Genomic DNA, 13,294 nt, shown 5'->3' with positions numbered 1-13,294 from the left:
TTTCTGGGACCCCTCCAAGGGAATCCACAAACCCTGGGCACCTTTAGAATTCACATGATGTTGGAAGAAAATGACGCAAATTTGGCGTGGATATCTTATGTGGTCAAAAAGTTACAGGGGCCTAAGCGCGCACTACCCCAAATCGCCAAAAAAAGGCTTAGCACAGGAGGGGAAAAGGCCTAGCAGCGAAGGGGTTAAAACAAAAAAGTCATTGTCATTTACAATGCCAATGGCTTAAACGTGCGTAAACGCGAGACCTATTGCATTGCAAATGCTTGCTTCTTTTTGTTTCTGAAATGAGTGCTGTTTCAGTACAATAGTAATATGATCGCTATGTTTACATTTACAGCTCCCCTGAAGAAGGGTGAATAACCTGAAATGCATTGGGATTTGTTCAGAAGCTTTGTTTCATTCAAGGTATAACGATGTTTGCATACACACTGTGAAGTAACATTGTTAGCCGTATATGTACATTAGTACAAAGATAATGTCATAGTGAAGCTTTGTAAACATTTGTAGTTGGTCTTCTATTAAATGTAAAGATAAGTAGATAATTGGTTGTTATATTATTTTGAATTTCTAAATAGGGTCCAACACTAGTGCGTACTGTGTTGAGTACACTGATTGGTGTACTGTTAAGGGACAAAATAAATCTTTTGCAAGACCCAAGCCTTTTTCTTTTTGATACATATGTCACTCCTAGGGTAGGCCTTGGACAGCCCAGAGAGCAGGTGCAGTGTATTCAAAATGTTAGGTATGTACTTTTAAGTTTTACATATCCTGGTTGTGAAACACTCTTAAACTTGCTTTTCACTACTGCAAGGCCTACCTCTCCCACAGGATAGCATTGGAGTTACCTTATTACATTTAATGAGCTGTAATTTACCAAACGGGAGCAGTTAACCAGTTCATGTATGGTGTCTTTGGACTTGAAATTAAAAACCCTCTCTAATGGTAAAATCTGATTTTAAATTACAGTTTGGAAAATGTCACTTTTAAAAAGTTGGCCTTTTTCTGCCTTTGCCATTTAATGCCTGCTGCCTGTCCCTGGGTCAAGGACGTGGTGTAGCCGAGAGTTGGGCGTTGTGTAGTCCTCCTAAACAGCAATACACAATAGACAACTTAGGTGTGCCTGGATGGGCCATCACTGGCAGGATGGAAGGGAGGAGCTGGACACAGCCCTACTTACACTTGAATAGGCTGTGTCCTGCATCCATACAAAGGGCTACATACCCCAGTAGTTAGTCTGGAGCTAGGGCAGGGAAGGCAGGAACCATGTGCACTTCAAAGGGAAACTTCTAGAAGTTTTTCCCACTTCAAAGGAGCCACCTGGTATAAATATTTGATATCAGATACCAACTATTTAGTACACTTTTTTACAAGTGGAGACTCTGCCAGGTAGAAGAACTGCTGTGCTGTTGAAAGGACTGCCACGCTGCTGAACTGCTGCCCTGCTGGGCTACTGCCTTGCTTGATTGCTACCTTTCTGGATACCCACGCTGCTGCACTCCTGCCTGAACCAGAGGGATTTGGACCTGCACTCAGAACTCCCAGAATGACTCCAAGGACTAATCTATTGGCCTCCTGTTCAGAACCACAGGGACATAGCAGTATCACAACCACCTGAACCAGCACTCACATCCAGCTTGTACTAGCCCCTGACCCCCAAGTAGTGCTCCTCAGGTACTGGACCCTTCTTGTGGACTCAGAGAGGCTGATTTAAATTTTTTGGGCTCTTCATGACCACGATCTGGCCCATCGGCACCAAAACATTGTTGCTTGCAAAGCCCGACAGCGCAGAGTTCCATCAACCCGACTCTTCGTGCTACAGCATCGACTTTTCACAGAGTGCCACAGCGATGCTCCGACCCACCCACTCACAACAACAGTGTCTTTGTGTCACAACCACAACTGTCTGCAACACCAGGCCTGCTCTTTGCGCCATATCGACGACTATTCACAATGCTTCTCTGCTGCTCACGGCCCCATCCACTGCGAACTGGACCTTTTAAAATGGACTAAGGAGATAACTTTTAGGCTGGACTAACCTGGTCCCTATATACGACCAGCACTGTATTGCTATTGGCCTAAGCTTGTGAGTTTTTTATGGTCTCGAATGACTAGATAGCCATGAGTGGCGCTACTAACTTTTTGGCTTTGTTTTCACTTCATTCTTTTATCTCGGTTCTACTGATTGAATTTTGGTCATTTAGTCTATATTTATTTATTAAATTTTGCTCTATTTTTCTACATTGGTATGGGATTTTTCTTGTGTAAATACTTTACACAATGCCTATAAGTTAAGCCTGACTGCGATGTGCCAATCTACCAAAAGGTTGAGCACAGGTTCATTTGGGGTTTGCTTGTGCCTCACCCTGACAAGGATTGTAGTTGCTGTTTGAGTAGGGTTTCACCCCACAACTAGTAACCTATTTTCACACACACGCACACACACACACACACACATATATTTGGGTGAACCCCAAATCTCCCTCTTTTTTGGGGGGTGGGTTCTGTATTGGGTTGGAACCACACCCCATTTAAAAAAAATCCCCAACCTCCCTATACCTGTCCTGTCTGTGAACCCTAATCTTTCCAGCTATCCTCCCCTTAACCCTAAAATTACATATACATTTCTTTGCCTATAGACACACCTAAACCATAGATTTACCCTTACTTCCTCACTTTACTTCTATCAACATCACCCCCTAAAATCTTCCTTACCTCCCTTTCCCTCTACCCACCCCTTAACCCTAAAACTAACCTTGACTCCCTTTATGGGACCCATCTCTAAACTCTATATTCACCCATACCACCCTTTGCCTCTACCCATCCCTTAACACTAAATCACCCTTATCTCCCATTAAAACTACCCTCCCCTTATCAATAAAATCACCCGTGTCCCCTTTACTCTATTTGCACCTTAACCCTTTTTTTAAATAACATTAAAATAATGTTATTTTTAAAAAAACGTACCTGTGGAATAAAGTACGGCATGGTAAATGATGTGAGGTAAAGGTAAAACCCATTAAAATCACTTACTTAATCGGTAGTTATCTGCAAGGTTAAGACTAGGGGATAAAGGCCATGTGGGGGTAAAGACTGCAAGGTAAACGTTGCATAACCTGCTCAAATGTAAACCCTTTTCTCCAGCTATGAATTTCTATTCCACTGTCTAGGTTCCTCATTTAGTTTCACATTAACAGAGATAACACTCTACTCACCGCTCTCCCAGAACTCTTGTCAATTAGAGCAGTTTTAGGCAGAAGCTTACTTATTTACCAGCCAAAGAAAGTTCCAGAATAATTTTCCTACATTCAAACATCTGCATTGGCTTTCTAGCCCTTGGTTACCAAGGAAAACCGGAATACCATGCCTCTAAACGCGGTATATGTGGAGGCATATGCGCCATTAGGGTCCCCTCTCATTTCATGAGGGAAATCAAAAAGCCTTACAAAGAATGACCATACCAGAAGGACCGTTTCAGCATAAGGAACAAGATCATTGAATGAAATCCTGCTGCACATCACATTTTCTCCCTCTTTGTTGGATTTCACAAAATATATTAAAACTCACATCTTTAGAGTCTTCCTACTATCCTAAACATCATCTCTCTCACTTTCTACTCTCGGAAATATTTTGTTTTCTTCTGCATGTTTTTTTTATATTGACCTCAACTCACATTGCTAAAATACGTTTATGTCTATCACGTGTTGGATCAGCACCTTACTGTTATGCACAGCATTCCACTGCCCTCATGGGCTAGTGGGGCACTTTACAAATGTCCCCAGTAAAATATATGAAACGAGGATCAGATGGATTTGCAGTTACGGTTGACAACTTCTGGCTAAGGAGCCAGAGGAGCTCATCCAGTTTGGACAATAAAAGCATAGAATGGAGCAATCTGGATTCATGGTGCACCAACAATAATCTGACACACTATGTTGTAAGAGGATGAGGCTTCACCTCCTGCTATAGCCATATCTTCACTGTTCCTGTAAAAACGCCATGCTGGCCAGTTATGCTGCCTGCTTCCCCATATTGGACACTGAGATCAAGGCTTTTGCCACCTCCCATCTAACATATGGTGATCGTTCACAGGTGCAGATGTTGGGGTTTCCTCTTTTGAAGAAATACTATTTGAGACTTTTCTTCCATGGAGCCGCACACTACGTGCACGCCTCCACGCCGCAGGGATCCGAGACAAGGCTCTGAAATGGACCACCTCCTTCCTCTCCGGCAGAACCCAGAGCGTCCGCCTCCCCCGTTCCATTCCGAAGCCTCCAAGATCATCTGCGGCGTACCTCAAGGATCCTCCTTCAGCCCGACACTGTTCAACATTTACATGGCCCCGCTCGCACATGTCGCCTGACAGCACGACCTCAACATAATCTCCTACGCCGACGACACTCAACTGATCCTCTCCCTCACCAAGGACAAGATGGAGGTCCTCATCCTCGGCTCTAACCCGTCAGCCTGGGACGACTGCTGGTGGCCAACGGCACTGGGGGCAGCCCCGACCCCCACCGACCACGCACGCAACCTGGGAATCATCCTCGACTCAACGCTCTCAATGACCAAGCAAGTCAACGCCTCCTCCTCCTCCTGCTTCAACACCCTCCGCATGCTCCGCAAGATCTACAGATGGATCCCGACAGATACAAGAAAGACAGTCAACCAGGCCCTCGTCAGCAGCAGACTCGACTACGGAAACGCCCTCTACGCGGGAGCCCCGACCAAGCTCATCAATCGACTACAACGCATCCAAAACTTCTCGGCACGACTGATCCTCGATGTACCACAACATGGCCACATCACCTCCCACCTGAGAAACCTACACTGGCTCCCCGTCAACAAGAGGATATCCTTCAAGCTCCTCATCCACGCACACAAGGCACTCCACAAGACCGGCCCAGCCTCCCTCAACAGACGGATATCCTTCTACACCCCCTACCGCCAGCTACGCTCCGCCGACCTCTCACTCACCACCATCCCGCGCATCCGAAGAACAACCACTGGCGGGAGATCCTTCTCCCACCTCGCCGCCAAGACATGGAACACCTTCCCACTGACCCTACGACAGACCCAAGACCTGCTGACCTGCAGGAGGGAGGATACTAAAGACCTGGCTGTTCGATCAGTAGCGGCCCCCACCTCCACCCCAGCGCCTTGAGACCCTCGCGGGTATGTAGTGCGCTTAACAAATGACTGATTAATTGATTGATTGTTATCGCTCAAAAACTGAGAGAAAGAGCTCTGCCTTCAGCGAACATTTTGTTAAATTTGACAGTTTACATTGTGCAAGTTACATTTTTATATAAGTGTGTATTTGCATACGTTACACTTTAATACCACCCAGTAGCAGCCTCTTAGCACTTTGTGACATCAAGTAAAACGTAGTAAAGAAAAAGCAATAGGAATATAGTGGGTCTTAGAAGAATGAAGACTCGCAGGATGTTGATTATTTCCTAAACTTAATTCCAACAATTATAATACCATCAACAACAGACTGCGTCTGCTCACCACCAAACTCCACTCCACTGCCAACTCTCACTTATGCCCTCAAGAGTTCCATTGTCCTGCTGAAGAGATCCATTGTAGGACACTTAGACAGTTCCAACCAAGCCCGACCACAAAACACCCTCTTCACGACCAACAAAATAAAAATAATCAACAGTGAGAGAAAATGACAAGCACAAACAATAAAAGGAATGGCAGTATAACATACAGAATATAATCAAGTACAGATAACAAAATTCAATGGTCATATTAGTCAAATGTGAGAGAACATAACAAGCACAAGCAAAAAAATGTTGCAATGTAACATATAGAGAAACAGGTACAGATAACAAGTTCAATAATCATAATAACCATAATAATATAAAAATGTAAACTCTATCCTTCCTCTGAGCTGGTCCCTTTGTTGTTCCTCAACACCTCAAAACCCGTAAAGTATATTGGCTCCCCTTTCTTCTCAACATATAACAAAGTCCTTTAACCAACCCGGTTTCTCTCACTATGTTTGCAGACAACAAATTTCACCAGTTCTTCCACTCCTCCCATCATTGGGGTTATCATTGTCACTAATGTCTTTTGCTTTCACCAATCATGACATGCGCCATACATCACCACATTCCAGAATGACAACATTCCTTTTAACTCCATTGATTTTATTGGGTCACATGAAGTCTGTAATTCTTTTTTTCACAAATTTAGACTTCTTGATGCAAATCATGTGATCAGTGTTCCATCTGCTACCTTTCATCCCATGCATCGCATCATAACATTCCTTGTATCTTCGATGATGTTCTATAACACTCTTCTTGCTTGCACACTGAGCCCAATCACTCCCAGAGAACCACAAGGTTGAAGAAAGCTTAGTTTAGGCCAACCTTCCCTTCAGCCTTCAAACAGAGACATCTCAGTCTCTCTATTTGGCATTTCCTATGTGTCCACAAAGTTTCCCTAAGCATATACACCAATTACGTCCCATTCTGCAGTGACCTCTGTACACTCCCCTTCACAATTTTATTCATGACCTCTGCTAGATGATTGCCCAAGGAAAGATAAAACGCGGTGCACCGATGCTCAATACCTAAAGCAAAAAGAAATCACTAATTTCCTGCGACACAAACTGCACACCATTGTCTGTTACAACACTCTTAGGAATCCAACCCTCAGTAAATTCCTCTTTCAAAAATTCAATGATCATCCTAGAAGTAACAGAACTTAGGCATTTAGTTGTCACTCACTTAGTAGTATATTCAACTAACAATGCTACAAACCTGTACGAAGGCTTCAGTGAGTGAAAAGGCCCCACAATATCCACTCCCAACTTTGCCCATGGTTCACTTGGAACTTCCACAGGTGAAAAAGGTACTAGTCGCACAACCATCCCTTTGTCCACCTGAATACACATATTATAATACCTGACCACTTCCTCGACCGGGCTGTCCATACCTCGCCACCAGTAAAATTTTCTTTACCTGTACCAGTTTCTCCGTCACACCCTCAGGCGCAATTCTTTTCCCACACCTGCTCAGATGATGCCTCTCTAAGTACAACTCTTCCTATACAGTTCCATGCCATTTCTCTTCCTCACCAAGGGTTCACAAATCTGGCCACCCTCTAGCTACAAATTCACTGATTCTACCATAAAGCACATCGTTATCTCTTGCCATAAATAAGATGTCATCCTGAAAAAATAAAATCTGCCTGAACCCCCTTCTAGTACCTTCCTCATTACATGTTGGGAACAAGCCTACACTGAGGCTAGGCCAAAGAGCACCTGGATAAAATGGAAATCCCCTAGAAGAGTAACCAATGACATTAGATTCCTAGAATCTTCACTCAACAATATCTGATGGTATGTTAAAGATAAATCTAAAACGCTAAATAGTTGTGCTTCTTTAACAATGACAACTCCTCTGCAATATTGGGTAGTGTCTGCCAGTCTACCCAGATGCTTTCATTCAAATCCCGAAGGTCAGCACACATGAGGACATTCTTCTCACCATCCTTGGGTGCTAAAACTAGAGATACCATACATTCCAAGAACATGATCTCCTCTATTACTCCTAACCCCTTCAAACTCTCTAGTTCAGCCCGTAACGGTTGCATCATCAAATGTGCGACCATCCTGACCTTGTGAACTACAGCTCTTACTCCCTTTTCAAGTATGATCCTATGTTGAAATCCCTGAAGCAGCCCTAATTCATCTGTGAACACTGTAGGAAATTTGCTGACTATGTCATTATCATCACTCAAATGTGCAATCATCGTAACCTGATCAGGTGAATTTAGATTAAAAGTAATTTCTAAATCACGTTGATGTCTCCTGCCTGGAACGTTTTCCCCTCTCTGTGCTTCGTAAACTTTCCCAAAAGTTTCCATGCCTTTAAACACTATTGTCATATGAACATAACCTAACAGATCTACAGAGCCACATCCACATCCCAATGGATTTATATCAGGTTTGTGCAACCCCAGTTTTTATCACCTCTCAAGGTGAAAGGAGAACCGGAGTCAGCAAGTACCCCAACTTCTCCAGTATTAGGGGTGTCTTTCATAGATTCACATGCCTGAATCATTCCCCGTCGTCGGAGTGGGAGTCCCACGGTATATATAAAAGCAATAAATGCCATAAAACTTATAGCAAATATCAGAGATACCAAACCAGGAAGTAAAGTAGCACCAGCTACAGTAGAAAAAACTTCCACATTAGTGACTATCCTAGTCGTTATGTATTAGTCCAAACTGCGGCCAATCAGGCGACAGCACCCACCAGAATGTCCTCCCCAGAGGCTCAGGCTCTCGATTTTCTACCGCACGTCGTGTGAAGGGAGTCTCCCTGAGCTCTGCTCAGTTTTTCTTCTAAATTATTAGTTTCTTCAAGTTTCACAGATGTCTTCTTCAAAATCCCTGTTCAGGGCCTGTGATTCTTGTGGGAAGCCAAGACTTTTCAAGGAAGATCCCCACAAGAAATGCTTATATTGCCTTTATCCAGACCATAAGGCAAAAGAGTGCAAGATCTGCCGGACCTTCCCCCCTAAGACCATCAGGGATAGAGAAGGACGTCTGCTACTGTGGCTCAACAGACTCAAGGACAAAGATGACCCTTTGTCTGAGGTAGGAAGCTTTGCCTCTGGTTCTTCATCTCTTTCTACTAAGAGGAAGGCTGAAACAGAAGTTTCATCTATAAGGGCGAAGGTGGCTAAGAAGGCTAAATCCTCTCAGGATGCGGGGCCTAGTACTTCAAGTAAAACTCTCCCTCCTACTATAGGGGATAGTACGCCCTCTAAGAAGTCTGGGAAAAATACAGTTCCCAAGAAATCTTCAAAATCTGCGCCTCCTCAGTTGCCACCATTGGCAATTTCAACGTCAAAAAAGGACTGTGTTTCCTCTCATGTGGCCACGTCTACTACCTGCACTATGACTTTCTCCTCACCAAAGCCTACTCTTGTCATGTCTTCAGCTTCATCGCCTACACTGGTTCATGTCCAGATCAGGCCTATCTCGTCGTCGACAATTGTCCCGTCGACGACGGCCAAGGTACCGTCGACGAGTCTCTCGTCTACGTCTGTGATGTCGACGGTTGCATCCCCGTCGACGATGAAGTTGGTACCGTCGACGAAGCCTTCGACGTCGACGTCCCGTCCGTCGACGATAAAATCCTCGTCGATGACGAAATCCACGTCGACGAAGCCACCGTCGACGACCTCGACGGCGTCCCTGTCGACGATGCTACCGTTGACGACCTCGTCGACGAAGAGATCCTCGTCGACGACGAACACCGCGTCGACGAAGCTACCGTCGACGACCCCGTCGACGACCCCGTCGACGACGATACCGTCGACGAGACAACAGTTTCTACAGCAAACGGATGTTCCATCGACGCCGCCTCTATCAAGCTGCACTACTTTGCAAGTTAGGTCAGCGCACACAGCAGGGATTCCATTGCCATCTCCTGCAACTACGGCTACGCTGCTAAAGAAGAGAGCTACTACGGAGACGATTTCTTCAACGCTTTGAGTGCCAGACAAACTCTTGGATTCCGATGAGGAAGGATCCTATGAGGATGAGAATTTTGGGGCAGCTAGAAGTCCATCTGACCTCCGGATTAAGGTGCAGGAGGATGTAGAGGAGGAGATGGAGGACACTGAGCCCACTTCACATGCTGACAGGCCTGCTCCGGATAGGCAGTTGCCTGACGATTTGTTTCGCAATCTGCAGTACATGCTCAGTGACTACTACAGACGTTTCCCACCTTCAGAGTCTGGTGAATCTACAGTATCTACACCAAGACCTCAGACAGTGCCTCCGCTTTCTAAGCGGACGCAACCATTGACTACTGTGCCGTTGGAGGACGGACGTCCAGCGTTAGCTGCGTCGGAAGGTTCAGCTCCTCAGCCACGGGAGGAAGAGTTCTCAGAACATGAAGAACAAGAGGAAGGAGAACTGGATAATGGGTCAGAATCGTCGGAGTATGAGGATTATAATGCAAACACGCCCTCTCCGGCAGAACCTACTACATCTGAGTCACCACCTGTGGACATTGCCTCATTCCATAAGATCATGGATAGAGCAACGAGGAGGTTTATGATAACCATGGAGTCAAAGCAAGAGGATTGCTTCTTGTACGATTTCAAGACTACACCACAGAAACAAAGTTGGACCATTCCAATTATAGAGTTTATCTGGAAGGAAGGACTAAAGATCATGTCCAAGCCAAATTCTTTACCAGCAGTGCTCCCAAGAGTAGATAAGAAGTATAGGGCGCCAAATACTTCTCCAGCATGCCTCATCGGACAAGCTAAAGCAGACTCTGTGGTAGCACAGGCAGCGCAGAAGAGATCTTCTAATCCTACGTCTCAAGTTTCTGTTCCTCCAGACAAGGATGGGAGGCGCCTTGATTCTATCGGGAAGAAAGTTTCTACTATTGCAGCTACGACCATCAGAGCCGCAAACTCCCTAGCCATTCTAGGACGATACGATAGGCAGATGTGGTCGGACATCTCGCAGTACATGGACAAGCTGCCCGAGCCAGATCGAACTGAAGCGAAGAAAATCCTTCAAGAAATAGAGTGTGTCTCCTCGGAAATGATTGACGCTGCAGTGGACGTTGCTGCCACTGGATTTCGACAGCTAGCGGGTGCAGCTGTTCTCAGGAGGCAAGGATGGTTGAAAGCAACATCCTTCCGACAGGAGGTCCAATCCAGAATTATAGACATGCCATTTGATGGAGAATTCTTATTTGGAAAGCATGTTGATGAGTCGCTGGAGGCCATAAAAAAAGATACCGAAACGGCACGTTCGCTGGGTACTCTGCAATACCGGAAGTCTTCCTTTCGTGGAGCAAAAGGAAGAGGGAATTTCTCTAATAGAGGAGGGTACAACCAACAGCGCTCCTATTCTTCCGCCCAGGGAAACCAAGGATTCCAGCCATATCGGCAGCAAACTTATGGGCAGAGAAGAGGCAATTTCTCTCAACCTCGAGGAAAATCTAATTATCGAGGAAGAGACAATAAGAAATGAGGTACGCATCCTGCCACCACTTTTTGCCAACCCGAACCAAATTGGAGGAAAAATATCCCAACATTACTTAAATTGGTCAAAAATTACCACAGACAAATGGGTCCTGGATGTGGTAGCCAGAGGACACATTTTGGAATTCGTGAAAATTCCCCCAAATTGCCCCCCAAGAGGACCCCCTCCAGCGCACCTCAAGGAGCTGTTCATCCAGATCAACACCATGATCCGGAAGGGTGCAATCGAAAGAGTCCCTCATCATCAGAAAGGAAAAGGCTTCTACTCAAGGTTTTTCCTTATTCGCAAGAAATCGGGAGAATGGCGTCCCATCCTCGACCTGCGTGCCCTAAACAAGTTCCTGAAGAAACTCACATTCAGGATGCTAACACTGCAAGAAATCCTCCAATTTCTTTCGGCGGGAGATTTTATGGCAACACTAGACCTTCAGGATGCATACTTCCACGTACCAATTTTTCCACGGCATCGGAAGTTTCTGAGGTTCAGAGTGGCTGGCAGGGACTTCCAGTTCAAAGTCCTTCCATTTGGACTGCGTTCAGCTCCCAGAGTGTTTACGAAGATACTGGCCCCAGTGGCTGCCCATCTTCGGTTGCAATCGATACAAATATATCCATATCTGGACGATTGCCTTATCAAGGCCAGTTCTTTCGACATGGCACAAGATCACGTTCAAACAACACTGGCACTGATGCACGACCTGGGGTTCTCTGTAAACTTCGAAAAGTCACACCTCACGCCAGCAACAAGAAAGACTTTCTTGGGAGCGACACTGGACACCAAGCTCGCCCAAGTATTCATCTCAAACGAAAGACAGGACAAGATTCACCGATTCGCTGCGGCACTGTTATTAAAAAAGTGCGTTTCAGTGCGCATGTTCAAGTCCTTCATCGGGATGCTTTCTTCCTGCATTCTTCTCACCCCCAACTGTCGTCTTCGAATGAGGCCCTTGCAAGAAGAGCTCAGTCGTCAGTGGCTCCAGGTCTCAGGATCCTTCGAGGATATCATCCATCTTACACCACGAATGCGACAATCGATACAATGGTGGACCCACCGATCCCACATACAAGTGGGATGCTCCTTCCTCACGGAAGTGCCCAGGTTCATCGTAACGACCGACGCATCAATGACAGGCTGGGGTGCACACCTCCAAGGCATGACGGTCAGCGGGAAATGGAACCAGATCCAAATGAGATGGCACATAAACAGGCTAGAGTTGCACGCCATATTTTTAGCCCTGAAGTCCTTTCAAGCGACTCTACAAGGTGCCACAGTTTTAATACGGACAGACAACACCACCTGCATGCATTATCTGAACAAGCAGGGCGGCACAAAATCAGCCCGGTTGTCGCAACAAGCACAGGAGATCTGGAGTTGGGCCCTGACTCACAATATCCATCTGTCAGCGGTCCATGTTCCGGGAATCGCAAATGTGTTGGCGGACTCTCTCAGCAGGTCCGGGGGCTGCACTCACGAGTGGGAACTACATCTACCTTCTCTACATCGCATATTTCAGATATGGGGGCATCCGGATCTGGACTTGTTTGCGACATACCAGAACCGGAAATGCCCATACTTTGCAAGCTGGGTTCCCCACAAGGAATCGTGCGGAGATGCCCTTTCGCTGAATTGGAATCAAATATTCGCCTACGCTTTTCCACCGATACCTCTGATCCCGAAAGTTATCAGGAAGATGAAGAGGCAGCCATGCCGGCTGATACTGATCGCTCCACGATGGCCCAGGCAATACTGGTTCACCGAGCTACTCCTTCTCTCGGAATGCAACCCTATCCAACTTCCACGCATTCCGAATCTTCTCTCCACCCAGCAGGGCAGGGTATACCATCCGAATCCGAACTCGCTGAAATTGTCAGCTTGGCTCCTCAGCACATCGAATTTGCACACCTGAACATTCCACAAGATTGCCAAGAGGTGCTGGCGAAAGCCAGAGCTCCATCCACGATCAAAACCTACAAACTAAAGTGGAAACGTTTCTGTGCATGGTGCCAATCTAATGATCTACATCCCATTCATGCAAAACCGGAGCAGATCCTTCCTTTCTTTTTGCATTTGGCCAGATTGGGTTTGGCACATTCTGCTCTTAAAGTCTTCCTGGCTGCCATTTCTAGATTTCGTCAAGATGGATCAAACTCTTTGTTCTCTGTAAGGATCATACAACAATTTTTCAAGGGGTTATTTCGTATGTTTCCGCCTGTCCGGAAACCCCCTCCGGCATGGCATCTGAATGTCG

General features: G+C 45.9%; 1 protein-coding gene across 8 annotated transcripts in view; it reads left to right on the top strand.

The window, feature by feature from the left end:
- Positions 1-13,294, top strand: part of LOC144822215 (uncharacterized) — a 512,171-nt gene that overhangs the window by 467,027 nt on the left and 31,850 nt on the right. Inside the window, exon 6 of one of the 8 annotated variants that reach the window (XR_013608581.1) lies at positions 350-371. The exons of 6 other annotated variants lie outside the window; for them this stretch is intronic. Coding sequence is in view for 1 of the 2 variants with exons in the window: in XM_078679459.1 (XP_078535585.1) it covers positions 350-358 (9 nt within the window). In the remaining variant the exon portion in view is untranslated. Of the gene's footprint in view, positions 1-349; positions 418-13,294 lie in introns of those variants that run through there. One more of the 8 variants, XM_078679459.1, reaches the window with a different exon arrangement.

Source organism: Lissotriton helveticus, chromosome 3_1, assembly GCF_964261635.1.
Source record: "Lissotriton helveticus chromosome 3_1, aLisHel1.1, whole genome shotgun sequence".
NCBI classification, from domain to species: Eukaryota; Metazoa; Chordata; class Amphibia; order Caudata; family Salamandridae; genus Lissotriton; species Lissotriton helveticus.
Note: the sequence above shows the minus strand (reverse complement) of the source record. Positions and strands in the feature narration are given on the sequence as shown.